This window comes from Stegodyphus dumicola, chromosome 2 (genome assembly GCF_044657685.1).
Source record: "Stegodyphus dumicola isolate Sdum_Otavi_A_Nest chromosome 2, ASM4465768v1".
NCBI classification, from domain to species: Eukaryota; Metazoa; Arthropoda; class Arachnida; order Araneae; family Eresidae; genus Stegodyphus; species Stegodyphus dumicola.
Genome location: NC_140769.1, coordinates 180,616,687 through 180,630,683, shown reverse-complemented (window position 1 = coordinate 180,630,683; position 13,997 = coordinate 180,616,687). Strand labels below are relative to the sequence as shown.

Here is a 13,997-nt window from a genome sequence, read left to right as displayed (position 1 = left end):
GTATTTGGCTTTATTCTGTGTTGTGTGAAACAGTGTTCGTGAATTTTTGGATCCCATGGCCGTAACTAAAGTGAATTCGAAATGGGTATTTAGTGGTATTGAAAAGAGGGCTGATCTTTGGAATATGGTAACTGGTAGTTTGGCAACATTTTGGAGGTGATAAAGGTTACTACCTAGGACTTTGGTAATAATATGAGAAGCACTCAGTTCCGATTACGCATTATTTTGTGTGAGGGAAATGAGAGATCATGAGATATGTCATGTGACATTAATGGACGAATTACAGTTGTTTAATCGGAAAAGGGGGGAAATCTGGAAATTTCGTATTTAGCTATATTCTGTGTTGTGTGAAACGTGACATTAATGGACGAATTAGAGTTCTTTAATCGGAAAAGGGGGTTAATTTGGAAAAGCTTCATTGTGTGTTGTGTGAAATAGTGTTGATTAATTTTCGGATTGCATGGCGCTATGTTAAGTGAATTCTAAATTTTTAATGCGTTTATCTGATAATAATAAGTTGAGATTGTGTGAAAGGAAGGATATTACAGTTAAGTTTAAATGGCGGTGCAAGAAATATGGTGAAAATGGACATTTTGTGAAAAGGAGTGTACGGAAGGGTACGTGGTTTGCTGAAAGTAGTTTGAGTTTAGGTGAAATTTTATTAATTTCTTATTACTTGGTGAATAGACTTCCAGTTGACTACTGGATTTAGGATTTAGAAATTAGCAGTAGTACTGCAGCCACGTAATGAAGATTCTGAAGAAGATTAGGTAAGTTAGTATTTTTAATCATTTGAGGATATTATTTTTATGCATTGTTCTAAATGTAAGAAGTAAATAAATTAATGTGGTATTATTGGAAAATTGCTGTTAGCAATGATTTAGTTTAAAGTAATTAGAATTGTAATCTAATTTTTATTAATTTAATGTATGTGCTTATTTATATTTTAAGTAGTGTTTTTTAATTTAATTATATTTTAATTTAATGATCGTGATTTTGTGAGTTATATATTTGTAGTATTTTGGAATACGTTTGAGTAGTTTGAGTATCCATGTACACTGCTTTTTTCTCATAAATTAGAAAAATTTCACGAAAATGCATAACAATTTTCTGAATCTTTAAACCCGGTAAAAAGAACATATATGAAATTACCTGATCGCGAAAAAGTATATACGCTTTCCAAATATGAACATTTCCCCGTATAAAATAAATAAAATATCCAAAATCTTTTACCTCTACATTATCTATTATATTACAAACGTCACTAACTAATTCATACCGCAAACATTACAAATGGTTACAAATACTTAGTGTCAAATATTTAAATTATTTCCATGCATGTTTATGCAAATTACTTTACTTCCATCTTACATTTAGAACAATGCATAAAAATAACATCCTCAAATAATTAAAAATATTAACGGTACTATTCGGTTTTGAGGGCCGTAAAAAATCGCCAAACTATTTATGATGCCAATGCTGCCAAAAATAATTGCGGCAACCCTAATAAATGCGGCAAGAAAGGAAGTACAATAGTAAATAACTATTTAAGATTGATGTTTTAATTTAGATGAAAGATTAACTTCATATAATACGTTTTTATTATTATAATTTATATGAAAAAAGCTAAACATGACTGAATGGAAGCATAAGAGTAAATAACTATTTCAGATCATTATTATAATTTATATAAAAATTGCTAAACATAACTGAATGGATGCCTGCATCGCTTTTTCGCTACCGACATATCGCTAAAGCATAATTTCATCTCGTTGGTTGTTCCAACGTAATTTTCTATAATGAATGATGCCTTTTCTTTGAAAATGTTCTCGGTAAAGTGCAGAATCGCTCACTTATTTGATTGCCGCTTTTTACAAGGGTAAAGACAATTGGATTTATGTCAATTTTTTTTTTTACTTTTTAAGTGAAAATAGGTCGATGTGTACATAGATAAAGTCAAGGGTTTGCCCAGTACCATTTTTGTGCAATTCTAGGATTTTTTTTTTAAGTGAAAATAGGTCGATGTGCACATGGATACCGAGTATGTGCAATTCTTAAAAATGCGTCAAGCAACGGTTGATTCTGCACTTTACCCAAAATTCTATTGCCGAGTTTTCGTCATGGCCAATTCCCAAATTGTTAAATCCATAGGATATCAAAAAAAGATTTAAAATCAAAAAAGGATTAAAAAATTAAACTAGTATTTCAATGGCATCTTAAGAAATATAGATCTATATAAACTTATGTAATCTGAAATCAGCGTGTACGCTAGATTTGGCGAGTTGTTAAATGGGCGCGTTTGCTAGATTTGGCGCTTTTGCGCGTACATTTTCGCTGCAATTTTCTTACGGCCCTCGAAACCGAATAGTACCATATTAACTTACCTATTCTTCTTCAGAATCTTGATTACGTGTCCGATAAACTTTTCTTATTTCTGTTTCAGGATCTTTAAAATCATACTTATAGCTCACACCAAGGTACCAGGTAAAATAAATAACTTAATAAAACATCTTTACTTCTATCTCGCACAACCTTAAAGAAACACTTATTACTACCATTTTCAATCCCACTAAATACCCATTTCGAATTCACTTTAGTTAGGGCCATGGGATCCAAAAATTAATGAACACTGTTTCACACAACACAGAATAAAGCCAAATACAAAATTTCCAGATTTTTCCCAATTACCCCCCCTTTTCCGATTAAAGAACCGTAATTCGTCCATTAATATCACATGACATATCCCATGATCTCTCATTTCTCTCAAACAAAATAATGCGTAATCGGAACTGAGTACTGCTCACATTATTACCAAAGTCCCAGGTAGTAACCTTTATCGCCTCCAAAATGTCGCCAAACTACCAGTTACCATATTCTAAAGATCAGCTGATAAAGTTAAGAGTATGTGCAATGACATTTTTGTGCAATTCTGGGATGTTTTTTTAAGTAAAAATAAGTCGACGTGTAAATGGTTTATGTGTATGTGCTATTCTGAAAAAGGCGCAAGGAGTTTGCGATTCTGCACTTTTTCCGAATTTTGCAGTTAATATTTGTCATAATTAAGCAGTTTTGTTACATAAAATTTCTAGCATCAGTGCAATTCGGCTAGTAGATTGTTGGAAAAAGTGTTGAGTAAATGAAAAGAAACATGTCTTTACTTCATGAAGACAAAATGGCGGTGAAAAAAAATAGAGGGTTGCTGTAGCAGAGTTGGTCGCCAAATTTTCGCCAAGTTACCATAATCCAAAGATCAACCAAAGTTTCTGTATGATTTGGAACAAAAGAGGAAAAGAGCATTAACTGACTGGTGTGTAAATGATGGTTTACTTAGTAGCCATAGTGTGTTCTGCTTGTAGGCAACATTGACATACGGATTCGAGTTAATAAAAATTCGGATAATTTTTGGAAGTTTTTGGATGCTGCTATGGAATTTTGTGCGCCACAGACTGAAGATGCAGAAATTTCTAAATAAGGTAAGAGGATACAGTCAAAAGTCGTTAATCCGGACTCGTCAGGACTTCGGCGATTCCGGATTATCAATTTTTCCGGATTATAGATCATCAGTTTAAATCTGATAAGATGGCATGCAGAAATTATAAAATTAAAAATATAAAACCATAATTTATGAAATAAAGAGCAATTATGATCTAAAGGGTATCAAAATTTACAAAAAAAAGCTTAATATTTATTTGTTTACTTTATTAAACTAATGACGAGGAATTTGATTTAAATCATATCAAAGACAGAGTACATCGAGATGAAATACTACATTTAGTAAGGAATTATAAGCCGAATAAAATAAAAATATCTGCCCTGAAGATAAGGATAGTGCTGATAGATCAACTTCCAATTCATTGCGCGCCTCGACGCCCCCCCCCACAGTGCAGCATGGAATTGATAAACAGATTTCGGAATGGTTAGAGAAACAAAGAATATGCCTTTATCCATTTTTTGCAGCAATTCCACTTTATGTTTAATGGACTTCGAAACATACTTTCGCTTTGTAGAGCCTTTACATATTAGTAAATATATATCAGAAATTCTATTTGACATAATCGAAAGTTCAAGCTTACATTTATAAAATCGCACTAACAGTCTAAAAAAATAATAAGCTGGATCCAATTCAAAGATTAAGGAACAACGCAATCTGCAATATTAACTTAATTAGATAATTTTAGCTTAGCTTATACCATCCGTTATACATTAAACGCGCATTCGTAAACGTATTTTGTACATGCGCACACGCATATTCGCAGCCGTAAAGGTCTTACGCGCATGCGTCAAAGCGAAGCATGCACAGAAAGTTTGTAGCTTTGAGGTCCGGATTATGGGTGTCAGAATTAACGACTTTTGACTGTATTTGCTTTGTGTAGTGTTTAGATGCACAAGATGAATTTCCTTTTTTATGTTATTTTATAATTTGATTTAAAATGTAGTTGATCGAGATTACGTATTTTTTGTTTGGCTCTAGAATTGGGTGCTCCTTTGACCTTTTGAGTGAAAATAAATCGATGTGTACATGGACAAAGTGAAAGGAGTGTGCAATGCCCAGTTTGTGCAATTCTCTCGGGTTTTTTTTAAATGAAAATAGGTCAATGTGTACATGGATAAAGTTGGAAGAATGCACAATGCCAAGTTTGTGCAATTCTTTGATTTTTTTTTTTTTTTTTTCTTTAAGTGAAAATAGGTCGATGTGCACAAACTCGGTATCCATGTACCACCAAAAATCATCAATTTTCACCAAGGGGCACCCGTAAATATATTTTTACCGCAGCTTTGCTGATAATTTGATGTTGTAGATATTATTATAAACACTACATAATGTTGTGTTTATAATAATACCTACAACATCAAATTATTATAAACATTACATTTGCACTACATAATACTGTGCAAAACATCAGTTTCCTGATACATGATATGGCTGAAGGATCCTCAAGAGTCATGCAGATAAAATGTTTGCTATTTTGGCCCACAGGTTACACCATATAGCTTCCCCACACTCAACAATAGCAAATTCTCATTGCAATTGTTGGATCTTGAGAAACTGCATGGTACAATAAGCTGTGGTCTTGGTAGGCTACAGTTCTCCCGCAATCAAATTCTCATATATGCTGATATGAGTTCCTTCTTATGAGGTATAACACAACCTCTAAAATAAGAAAAACTGAGTAAACACAATTTTCAAATGAAAAATCAGAATTTCAGTCTGTTTACTTATACTACAAGGTAACCAAAAATTATATTTCATTTTTTAAATGACACTGAAAGAGTGAACCCCAACATAACAATAGTCGGCAAACCTTTGGGAGTCAAGACATTGACCAAGAGTATAAAAATGCGCTGCATTGGTACTTCATACATAACTCGCACAGCAACCAATGAAAATGCACGCATCAGAGACGCTCGTTTGGAGTTGTTTGCTGTATGATTTTAAAGCAATAGTTCCAGAAGTTCAGGTCAGGGGATACATCTCTTAGTGATGCATCACCTAGCGGTCGGATCCAAGCGCTGGATGATGAGGCCCTGAGAGCAGCCATAGAGAGTGACAGTAACCAAACATGTGGTAAGCTTGCTGCACACTTCCAGGTATCTGATGAAATGATCAGATGTCATTTGCACCGCATAGGAAAGGCATACAAGCTGAGCAAGTGGGTGCATCACTCACCGTCCAATGCAAACAAGCAACAGCGTGTCACTGCCTATTTGTCTTTGCTTACTCGACACTGCAATGCATCCTGAATTGATCAAGTACTCGCAGCAGTTGGAATGTGTGCATCAGGCACTGATGCATAAAGAGCTAGCATTGGTAACCATTAGGGTGTACTCCTTCTCCATGACAACGTAAGGCCGCATGTAGTTCAGGAGGCCAGGGACATCATCCAGAGACCGTGCTGAAGACACTATCCCATCCACCATACTCCCCAGACCTCGCACCAACAGACTACCACCTTTTCCATTCCTTGGACAACCATCTTTGTTGGAAATCATTCAACAACCGGCTAGACCTCGAAAAGGCATGCATGGACTTCTTTGCATTCAAGACTTGAGTTTTATCGCAATGGCATCACACAGCTAGCCGCTCGTTGCCAAAAGGCATTGGATGCCGATGGTGATTACTTTGAGGATTAGCGGTGATTATTATTTGTTTTATAACTTTTTTTCTCTGACTGTCCAAAATGGCAAGAACGTTTTTGATTAGCTTGTACTTCAAAATGGCATTACTCTTTCCTATAACGTGTTTAGAAATACTTGCATGTCCTGTGCACTTCCTTCATAGTGCAACATTTTCAATGGCCAATAGAATAAACTGTATTTGATAAATTTACATTGATTAATTTCTGTAATACAAATATTTTAAATGAAAAATTTAAATAAATATATACTTTGAAATAAAAATTAACAAAAAACACTTTCTAATAATTTAGAGCAATGGTGTCTAACCTTGTTGTGCTCACCGATCGTTTTGTATGTGCTCGCCAGCCCGATTAGGTTCTATGACCAAAAAACATTTTAAAAATAACCATTCATTTATATTTCTTAATTGTTAAAATATGGTAAGCATTTATAGTCATAAGAGATATCTTGCAAGACGTTATAAAATAACTGGTTGTTGTCTGATGAACTTGATAACAAACATGGAATCTTATTGCTTCATTCACATGTCAGATGGCTCAGCCAAGGTACTTCAATGATTTGCAGAACTTCTTTCACCAATAAAGCAGTTTTTGGATTCTGGAAACTAAAAGTTATAAAGAATTGGTTGATAATAATAGGTTATCCGATCTGTATTTTCTCACAGATATAACAACAGTGAAACTGAACGAAGATTCCAGGGAAAAGAAAAAAAAAACCTTTTCAATTGACTGGGACTGCAACTGCTTTTCAGATAAAGTTAAATATGTAGATGAATCAAATGAAAGGAAAAAAATTCACCCATTTTCAGAATTTATCATGCCACAAGGCGATTGAAATGGAGAAATACTCAGAGAACCTGAATACACTGGAAAATAATTTTGAACTCTGCTTCTCCAATTTCCATAATGTTCAACCAATATTATTATTCATCTCAAACCCATTTGCCAAAATTAATATTTCAGATGTATCACATAAGATTGGAAATATATTAACAAAAATGTTGATGTTTTGGAAATGTGCTCGCGATAGGCCTAAGGTTGGACACCACTGATTTAGAGCAATAGACAAATTTAGAATAATGAAGATTTTGCTAAACCATTCTTTCCAAACTTCTTTAAGAATCCATCATTGTTTAAATTGTTATCAATTTAATATGAAAAATGCCCATATGACTAATATGATAGAATAACAAAATTCTTTCCTCCAATACACGTTTTTGTATTTGCGTTCATGGTTGGAGAGTTGTTTTAACACTGGATGAATCAACTGCTGTATTTCCCTAGTCCATTCTCACTTGGTTAGCATTTTATAATTTAAAAACCCATCTATTTGTTTAATTCACTTGTATATTTGGAATATTATACATCTGCAAGGGAGACTGAAGTAAACTACATATAAAAGTGCATAATTATCCTAGCAAAATACTACAGACAATATATATCACCTACAAATTAATGTAAAATAAATGTAATAAAAAATAAGAGCCTAAGGCAAAGACTGCATTCTGTAACAAGAAGTTATAATAACGGATATAGAAATTTCTGCACTCATAATTACGAAAACAACATATTATGCTTTCGTCTTTGACAATGACTACAAAACGCTAATTTTCCAATCACTGTTACGTTAATGGCATAAAACAGGAAAGAGGTAGATTGAATAAATACCAATTTTACATATGATCTAATAATTTCAAATATAGCTTTAGCCACACAAAACTTTGTAATTATATGAAAAGGTAATAAAATTCTTAATTATAAGGCACATCTATAAATGAGTATAAAAATGATCAAACAAAACATATTTTATTTTATATTATGTAGATTAACATTTAGATGAAACAGAATTATTGATACAGGAGCAAACCACACACTAAAATAATTTCAAATTTTTTGAGTTTCAGGATGAAGATTTTCAACATCATATAAAATTAGCAGTCATTCTAGACAAACAATTCCCCCTCCCACAGAGATAAGGTTTTATTTTGAGCAAGAATATCAGATTATTAGTTGTTATTAGAAAGTTAATAAAAACATTTTTAATTACCTTGTACACTTTACCAAATGCTCCATCTCCAAGTTCACCAATAACTTCCCAGAATTCATCAGGATTTTCATTGAAACGAATATTGTGATAAACTCTCCTCCTTTTGGATTCTGAAGCAATATTTCCGGCTATGTGAAAAATTTTCTTGAAATTGCTAAAAAAAGACATTTCGAAAACTTATACTGCTGACCAGAAGATACTTATGGAACTGATGATTACTTCACATGTCAGAGAAACTTAACTTCACTATTTACATATAAATAAAGAACAGGCATTTTATGTGATACAACAATGTATAAAAGGTTTATTATCACAGATATTTCAAGAAGCAACAAATGTTATTTAACCAGTACAACTCGATACAAGCATACATTATTCCTCGTAGCATCATACATTGCTTCATTATGAATTCAGTAAATGACCTTGAAATTGCCTTCCTTTTTGCACTTTCTACTAGGAGGAAGATACTAATTTATTTTCTTTCCCAAATTTTCTACGATATTTTTAGGCAAAATTACATCTTTACGAAATCATTTGAAATTAGTGGTTTCAACCGGAACACGGTACAGAGGCTATAAACAAATTTCATTCATGTTTTCCCACTCCTTTCAGATAATAGCATTGATAAGCAATTCCTTAACTAAAAGAATTTCGAAAAAATCTCGATTCCGCATAGGTGGTACTTTTCCACCTGATAGCTAGGATGGAATGTTGTTCCGACGTCACAAACACAACTTTCGTGTCACTTTGAAGCTTTACGACCTGAGGGCGAAAATAAATATTGGATTGATAATACACTAACAAATTTTCTGAATATATTAAGAAACCATTATAGTAAGCTTCCAAATTCCAATGCTCTTGAGTAATATCTCTACATACATTTGGCACATTATAAGACAAAATAAATACTTCTCATAATTTAATATAAATCGCACTCTTACACACAACACCTGCGATTAAGCGCAAGCAACATTAGCACATCATTGCCATATTTTGAATTAAAAGTAGAATATAAATCTATCCACTTGTTGATCACAAGACGAAATAAATATGTATACGTAAAGAATTACAAAGTAAAAGTTTATTTGCTAACAAAGATAAATTTAACCATTTCGTTGATGATGAAACAGATTTGGTGAAGATGAAAAATTCATTCCTTTTTACTCCTTCTACCAAAATCTTTTGAAACAGTTAATTTATCAGATTTGTATGGAAATATTAACTGGAATGGGTTACAACAGGATTTTACCTAAACATAATGATCTTATAACTTGAGGAAAATAGTAGAGGAAATTAATGTATGTTGTGTTACAGTTCTTTATAATGAAGAATATAGTTTCGTAGTTCATGGCCCTTTTACAAGAAAGTCAATCACTGGAAGAAGATATTGGATAAACTTTTTGTTATATATTAAGGAAATTAAAAACCATCTTGTTACGCGTGATTCAGCATGTATTTGAAATCAAAATACATTATTTAAATTAACAATGTACTAGTTAAATAACGAATTCTGGGAATTTCTTTAAACAATAATGTTTATTAATGTATTTTTGTATTTTTCTATTAGATCAAAAATACATGTGTAGTTCATGTGCTTAGTTTTGTTGTGCCCTCTCCCGGTAAAAGTGTTCAAGTACGGCATCAGCGAAGTAGCGTAGCAAAATTTATTTACTTTCTTGAGGAGGAATCTTGTATGTTGATTGTTGGCGCTCTGTGAGCGCGGAGGTAGTGCGTTAGAAATGATTGTAGTTGAAAGTTGATATCGTAATAAAAATTTTTAGTGAAATTCAAGTTTATTTCGGTGAAAGAAAAATAGTTAGTTATCCCATATTGCTTTGCAATTCATGTATGTAGTCATGGATGTAACTCCGGTCTTTAAAGCATGTGTCAAAACATTAAGGACACGAAATAAAGCCTTAGGTTTGGGTGACAAAGATAAGTCAATTTTGTCTAGCAGTTCTAAAGGAAATAAAAATAAATCGGAATTTACCGTTAAAGCTAAAGAAGTGGTAAGTTTCTGCGCTGTAGCGCAAGCTTAAATTAAAAAAAAAAAAAAAAAATCGACAGAGAGCTCAGTTTCGGAGAATTTTGAAACTATATTAATTTGCAGTTTGTAAAAATATATTATAATATGCAATTGAAAATACGTGGCATAAAATTTAAAGTTTATTTTGTTTTCTTCTTAGCTGGGAACAATTACGAAGATGAGAGATTTTTTATTGGATCATCGTAAAGATTATATTAATGTCAGGTAAGTTCAAATTCCTGTACTCACATTAGTTTCTACTGCTCATTGTTTGGAATTTAGACAGTACAGTTGTTTTCCACTCAGCTTAATTTTAGGGTAAAATTTATTGCAGATTGAAATTAACGCTTTTATAAGTGTTATAACATTACTATCCACTTTAGCGGTTATGATGTGTGTTGCATTCTAAAATTCTAGTATTTACTCTTGATATTATGTGTATTTTACATGGAGTTAGAGTTCAGTTAGGTTATTTTACTTTCATTTGCTTTTAATATTTTTGTGAAGCATAAGGGATTGCATGATATTTTTAATTACTGTTGCAATTTTGTAATTCTTAGTTACTATCTGTGTAGTTATTACTAAAAAGTAGATATGAACATTCTATTGCATGCATTTAGGCAAATTTGGGTACTGAATTATTTCATTTAAATAAAATACATAAAGTCTATGTCATTTTGATGTCTATGTCATGTAATACATTGTCTATGTCATTTCAGATTTAGCTATTTTCTGCATGTTAAATCACCGGCAGTTTCAGATTTAGCTATTTTCTGCATGTTAAATCACCATTTTAAATTCAGTAAGACAATGTGTACAAATTATAAAATTAAAAATATGAAATAGTGATTTCATATTATAAAAGTGTCCATAAATTTGTATAAAGTTTTGTATTATATAATGATAAAATAATGAAGAATTTGTGACCTTAAGAAAATCAAAATTTATTGAAAAATAGCTGAATATTCATTTGTTTGGTTTATTAAATGTGTCTTTCAATATAAATTTTTAATTTGCTTAATATTTTGTGGTAGTGCTTTCCCTTTAATTTTATATATATGTTACGGTGAAACACCAAAATCTGGAGAATGTTGACTTTCACCAGTGAATGTCAACATTCACCTAGTCGCTTGGTGTATGTCCGAAACATTTTCCAAATGCTCTTATTTCTGACTTAACCAGTAAATGTCGACATTCACCCTGTACTAATGGTGAATGTTGAACATATAACAATATTATATTTTCTTCTCTGTAATTCAGTCATGAAAAAATGCATTTGAGATTTAAAATAAGAATATAAGAACTTAAAACACACAGTATATTCAAAATGAGAAAAGAAAATAATAGAAGCTAAAAACTTACTAAATTATGTGATTCAAATCTTATTTATTGCAACAACTTAAACTATTATGGCACTTTGAATTGCACAAGAGGCCCTTGCTTTTACCACTGCGTTTATTTGTGGAACACTTCCTTTTGCAATGACAACGTGTACATACACTCCTCTCTTTTCGACCTACACCAGAGCATATCTGTGATTGTCGACATGCACCGGTGAGGGTCCAAATGTACAAGAATGTAATGAAATATTCGATCTTTCACGGGCGTATTTGGTGAATATTGACATTCTCCAATTTCGGTCTTTCACGGTAACAGATACACATAATTTCTTGATTAGTTATAAAGTTAACTTGTTCAAGTCCTGTAAATACCGCATCAAGAATTCCCAGTTAGTTGTCGATCAAATTTTTTCGTTCTAACTAACCTCTTACTTTCTTTACTATCTATAGTGATTTCATTCTGAATTTAGAATCATGTGCTAATTGTTTGATGACTGGGACATTGCCATCACAATGAAAAACTTCTGTTACCATATCATCATTTATTATCATTTTAACTTCTGTGACCACAAAGTTCATTAATTGGAAAATTTTACTCTTTGTTTGTGATAGCTGAAAATTTTCAAATTTGCAACTATCATCATAAAACTTAACTAGCGTCCACTATGCATTATTTACAATGTATCATGAAATTTACTAAAGACGTGCTGTTCTGATAGATTTTTTTCTTGAGATTTGCTTCTGTTGCATACTGATTGAGTTAAGGCTGAATTATATTAGCTTTGTAATTTATTATACTTATGACTATTTCATGCAAATGCTTAAAGCTAATCAGTGTCTTGAATAAATATATTCTCCCATATGCTTAAGGCTTATCCAGGACTGGTGCTAGACATTTTGTGGCATATGCAGTCTCTGCAGATATGAAATTCTGCTGTCAGGCACCTTCCTAAATTCTAAAAATTTTGAGTGTCTTAAATTCTGCCACCCGGTGAAGCCACACCATCTTTGGTACAGATTATGGACTTCAGTGAATAACAAATTAATTATTCTTAATTCAAACTGCTAATTGTAATCTTTTGACCTATGAGTATCATTTACGATTTTTTTCCCCCCACATGGAAACTTTTGGTAAATTTCTCCTTGTCAACAATTCAAAACTACGCAGCAGAGTCAGCTAAAGTTTATAATCATAGCAAAGTGTGAAACAAAAGTTTACCATGCTCTTTGATATTCAGTTAATAATGTAAAAAATTAAAAACAAAATTGTTTAGACATTTGAGTAATTTCTGCTGCGTGAGTAATTTTTCATGCTGATAGTTATGTGGTGAGAAAAGCAAAGAATGGTAAATAATGATTTTCCAGATTAGTACTAATGCTTAAGTGAAATTAAGAATTGGGACTGTGCACATGTTTTATTATGAAAAAATATCAAATGCACAAGCTTAAAGTATAAAATAAATTTCTAAATAAGGTTGCTGGGTTGAAGGATGCTATAAGATAATACATAAGTACCAAATTTTTAATGTGACATGAAATTCAAAATTGTAAGATTTAATTATTCAAATTGCTGTCCAACAGCAGTTTCACACAAATTGCTTTATCTCTAAAACTGTATGTCTTATATTAAAAATTTAAATGTAGAATTCAGTTTAGAAAAGTTAAATCTTGCATTTTTTTTTCCCTCAAGTGTTCTTAAAAAGTAATTTTCTGTGTTAAATATGAAAATGTAACTTCTTTAAATCATCCTGATGGAATGGATTTTAGGAAAAAATTGTAGTTCAGCATTTTGTTTGAGTGCAAAGTATTTGAAAAGCATGCATGCTTCATATTATTTGTTTCTGATATATTATAATTATATGCAATATTTTATTATAAATTAGTATGAAGGTTTTTTTTTTTTTTTTCCACTTTTAAATCTGTTTGTCTTGCAGTCATATTTTGCATGGAGTATCAAATATGACAGATTCTGAACGGGATAAAATAGATAGTGATGCCCAAGCATTTATGCAGATGTGTGTTGAAGTTATAAAAACTTTGAGCTTAGAGGGTAAGTTATTTAATGAACCATTGTCATAAAATATCAGCTAAATAGGTTTGCAAAACTAATTATACATTAATGGTGCATTTCTGAGTATATTTCTATCTAACTCACTCATTTCTATCTCCTCTCATTTTGCATGACAATGCTTGGCCGAAAGCAGCGCAAGCTGTGACCGATTTGTTCAAGCGATGGGGCTGGGAAGTGCCTTACCATCCACCATACTCCCCAGATCTAAGCCCTTGTGACTATGACTTAATTTCTAAGATGAAGGAACCACTTCGTGGCACTCGCTTCGAAACTGTTCCTGAGATTCTTGCGGCAGTAGACCGGTCCATTCAAACTATCTGTTGGAAAATATGACTTATTGTAAACCTTTCACTGCATCATCTCTCCTCCTTGAAAT

General features: G+C 32.2%; 2 protein-coding genes across 6 annotated transcripts in view; one reads left to right on the top strand and one right to left on the bottom strand.

Annotated features, from left to right (window-relative positions):
- The window catches only part of LOC118189567 (serine/threonine-protein kinase 10-like), a 132,047-nt gene extending 122,821 nt beyond the window's left edge, over positions 1 to 9,226 (bottom strand). The window contains exon 1 of one of the 3 annotated variants that reach the window (XM_085811483.1): positions 8,185 to 9,226. In XM_085811483.1, the coding sequence (XP_085667609.1) occupies positions 8,185 to 8,352 (168 nt within the window). In that variant the 5' untranslated portion in view covers positions 8,353 to 9,226. The remainder of the gene's footprint in view (positions 1 to 8,184) is intronic. The other 2 variants (XM_085811482.1, XM_085811484.1) reach the window with 2 other exon arrangements.
- A 616-nt stretch (positions 9,227 to 9,842) lies between these two features.
- The window catches only part of Syx18 (syntaxin 18), a 56,420-nt gene continuing 52,265 nt past the window's right edge, over positions 9,843 to 13,997 (top strand). Inside the window, exons 1-3 of one of the 3 annotated variants that reach the window (XR_015039666.1) lie at positions 9,843 to 10,193; positions 10,371 to 10,435; positions 13,485 to 13,600. Coding sequence is in view for 2 of the 3 variants with exons in the window: in XM_085811486.1 (XP_085667612.1) it covers positions 10,029 to 10,193; positions 10,371 to 10,435; positions 13,485 to 13,600 (346 nt within the window). In the remaining variant the exon portion in view is untranslated. The remainder of the gene's footprint in view (positions 10,194 to 10,370; positions 10,436 to 13,484; positions 13,601 to 13,997) is intronic. The other 2 variants (XM_085811486.1, XM_085811485.1) reach the window with 2 other exon arrangements.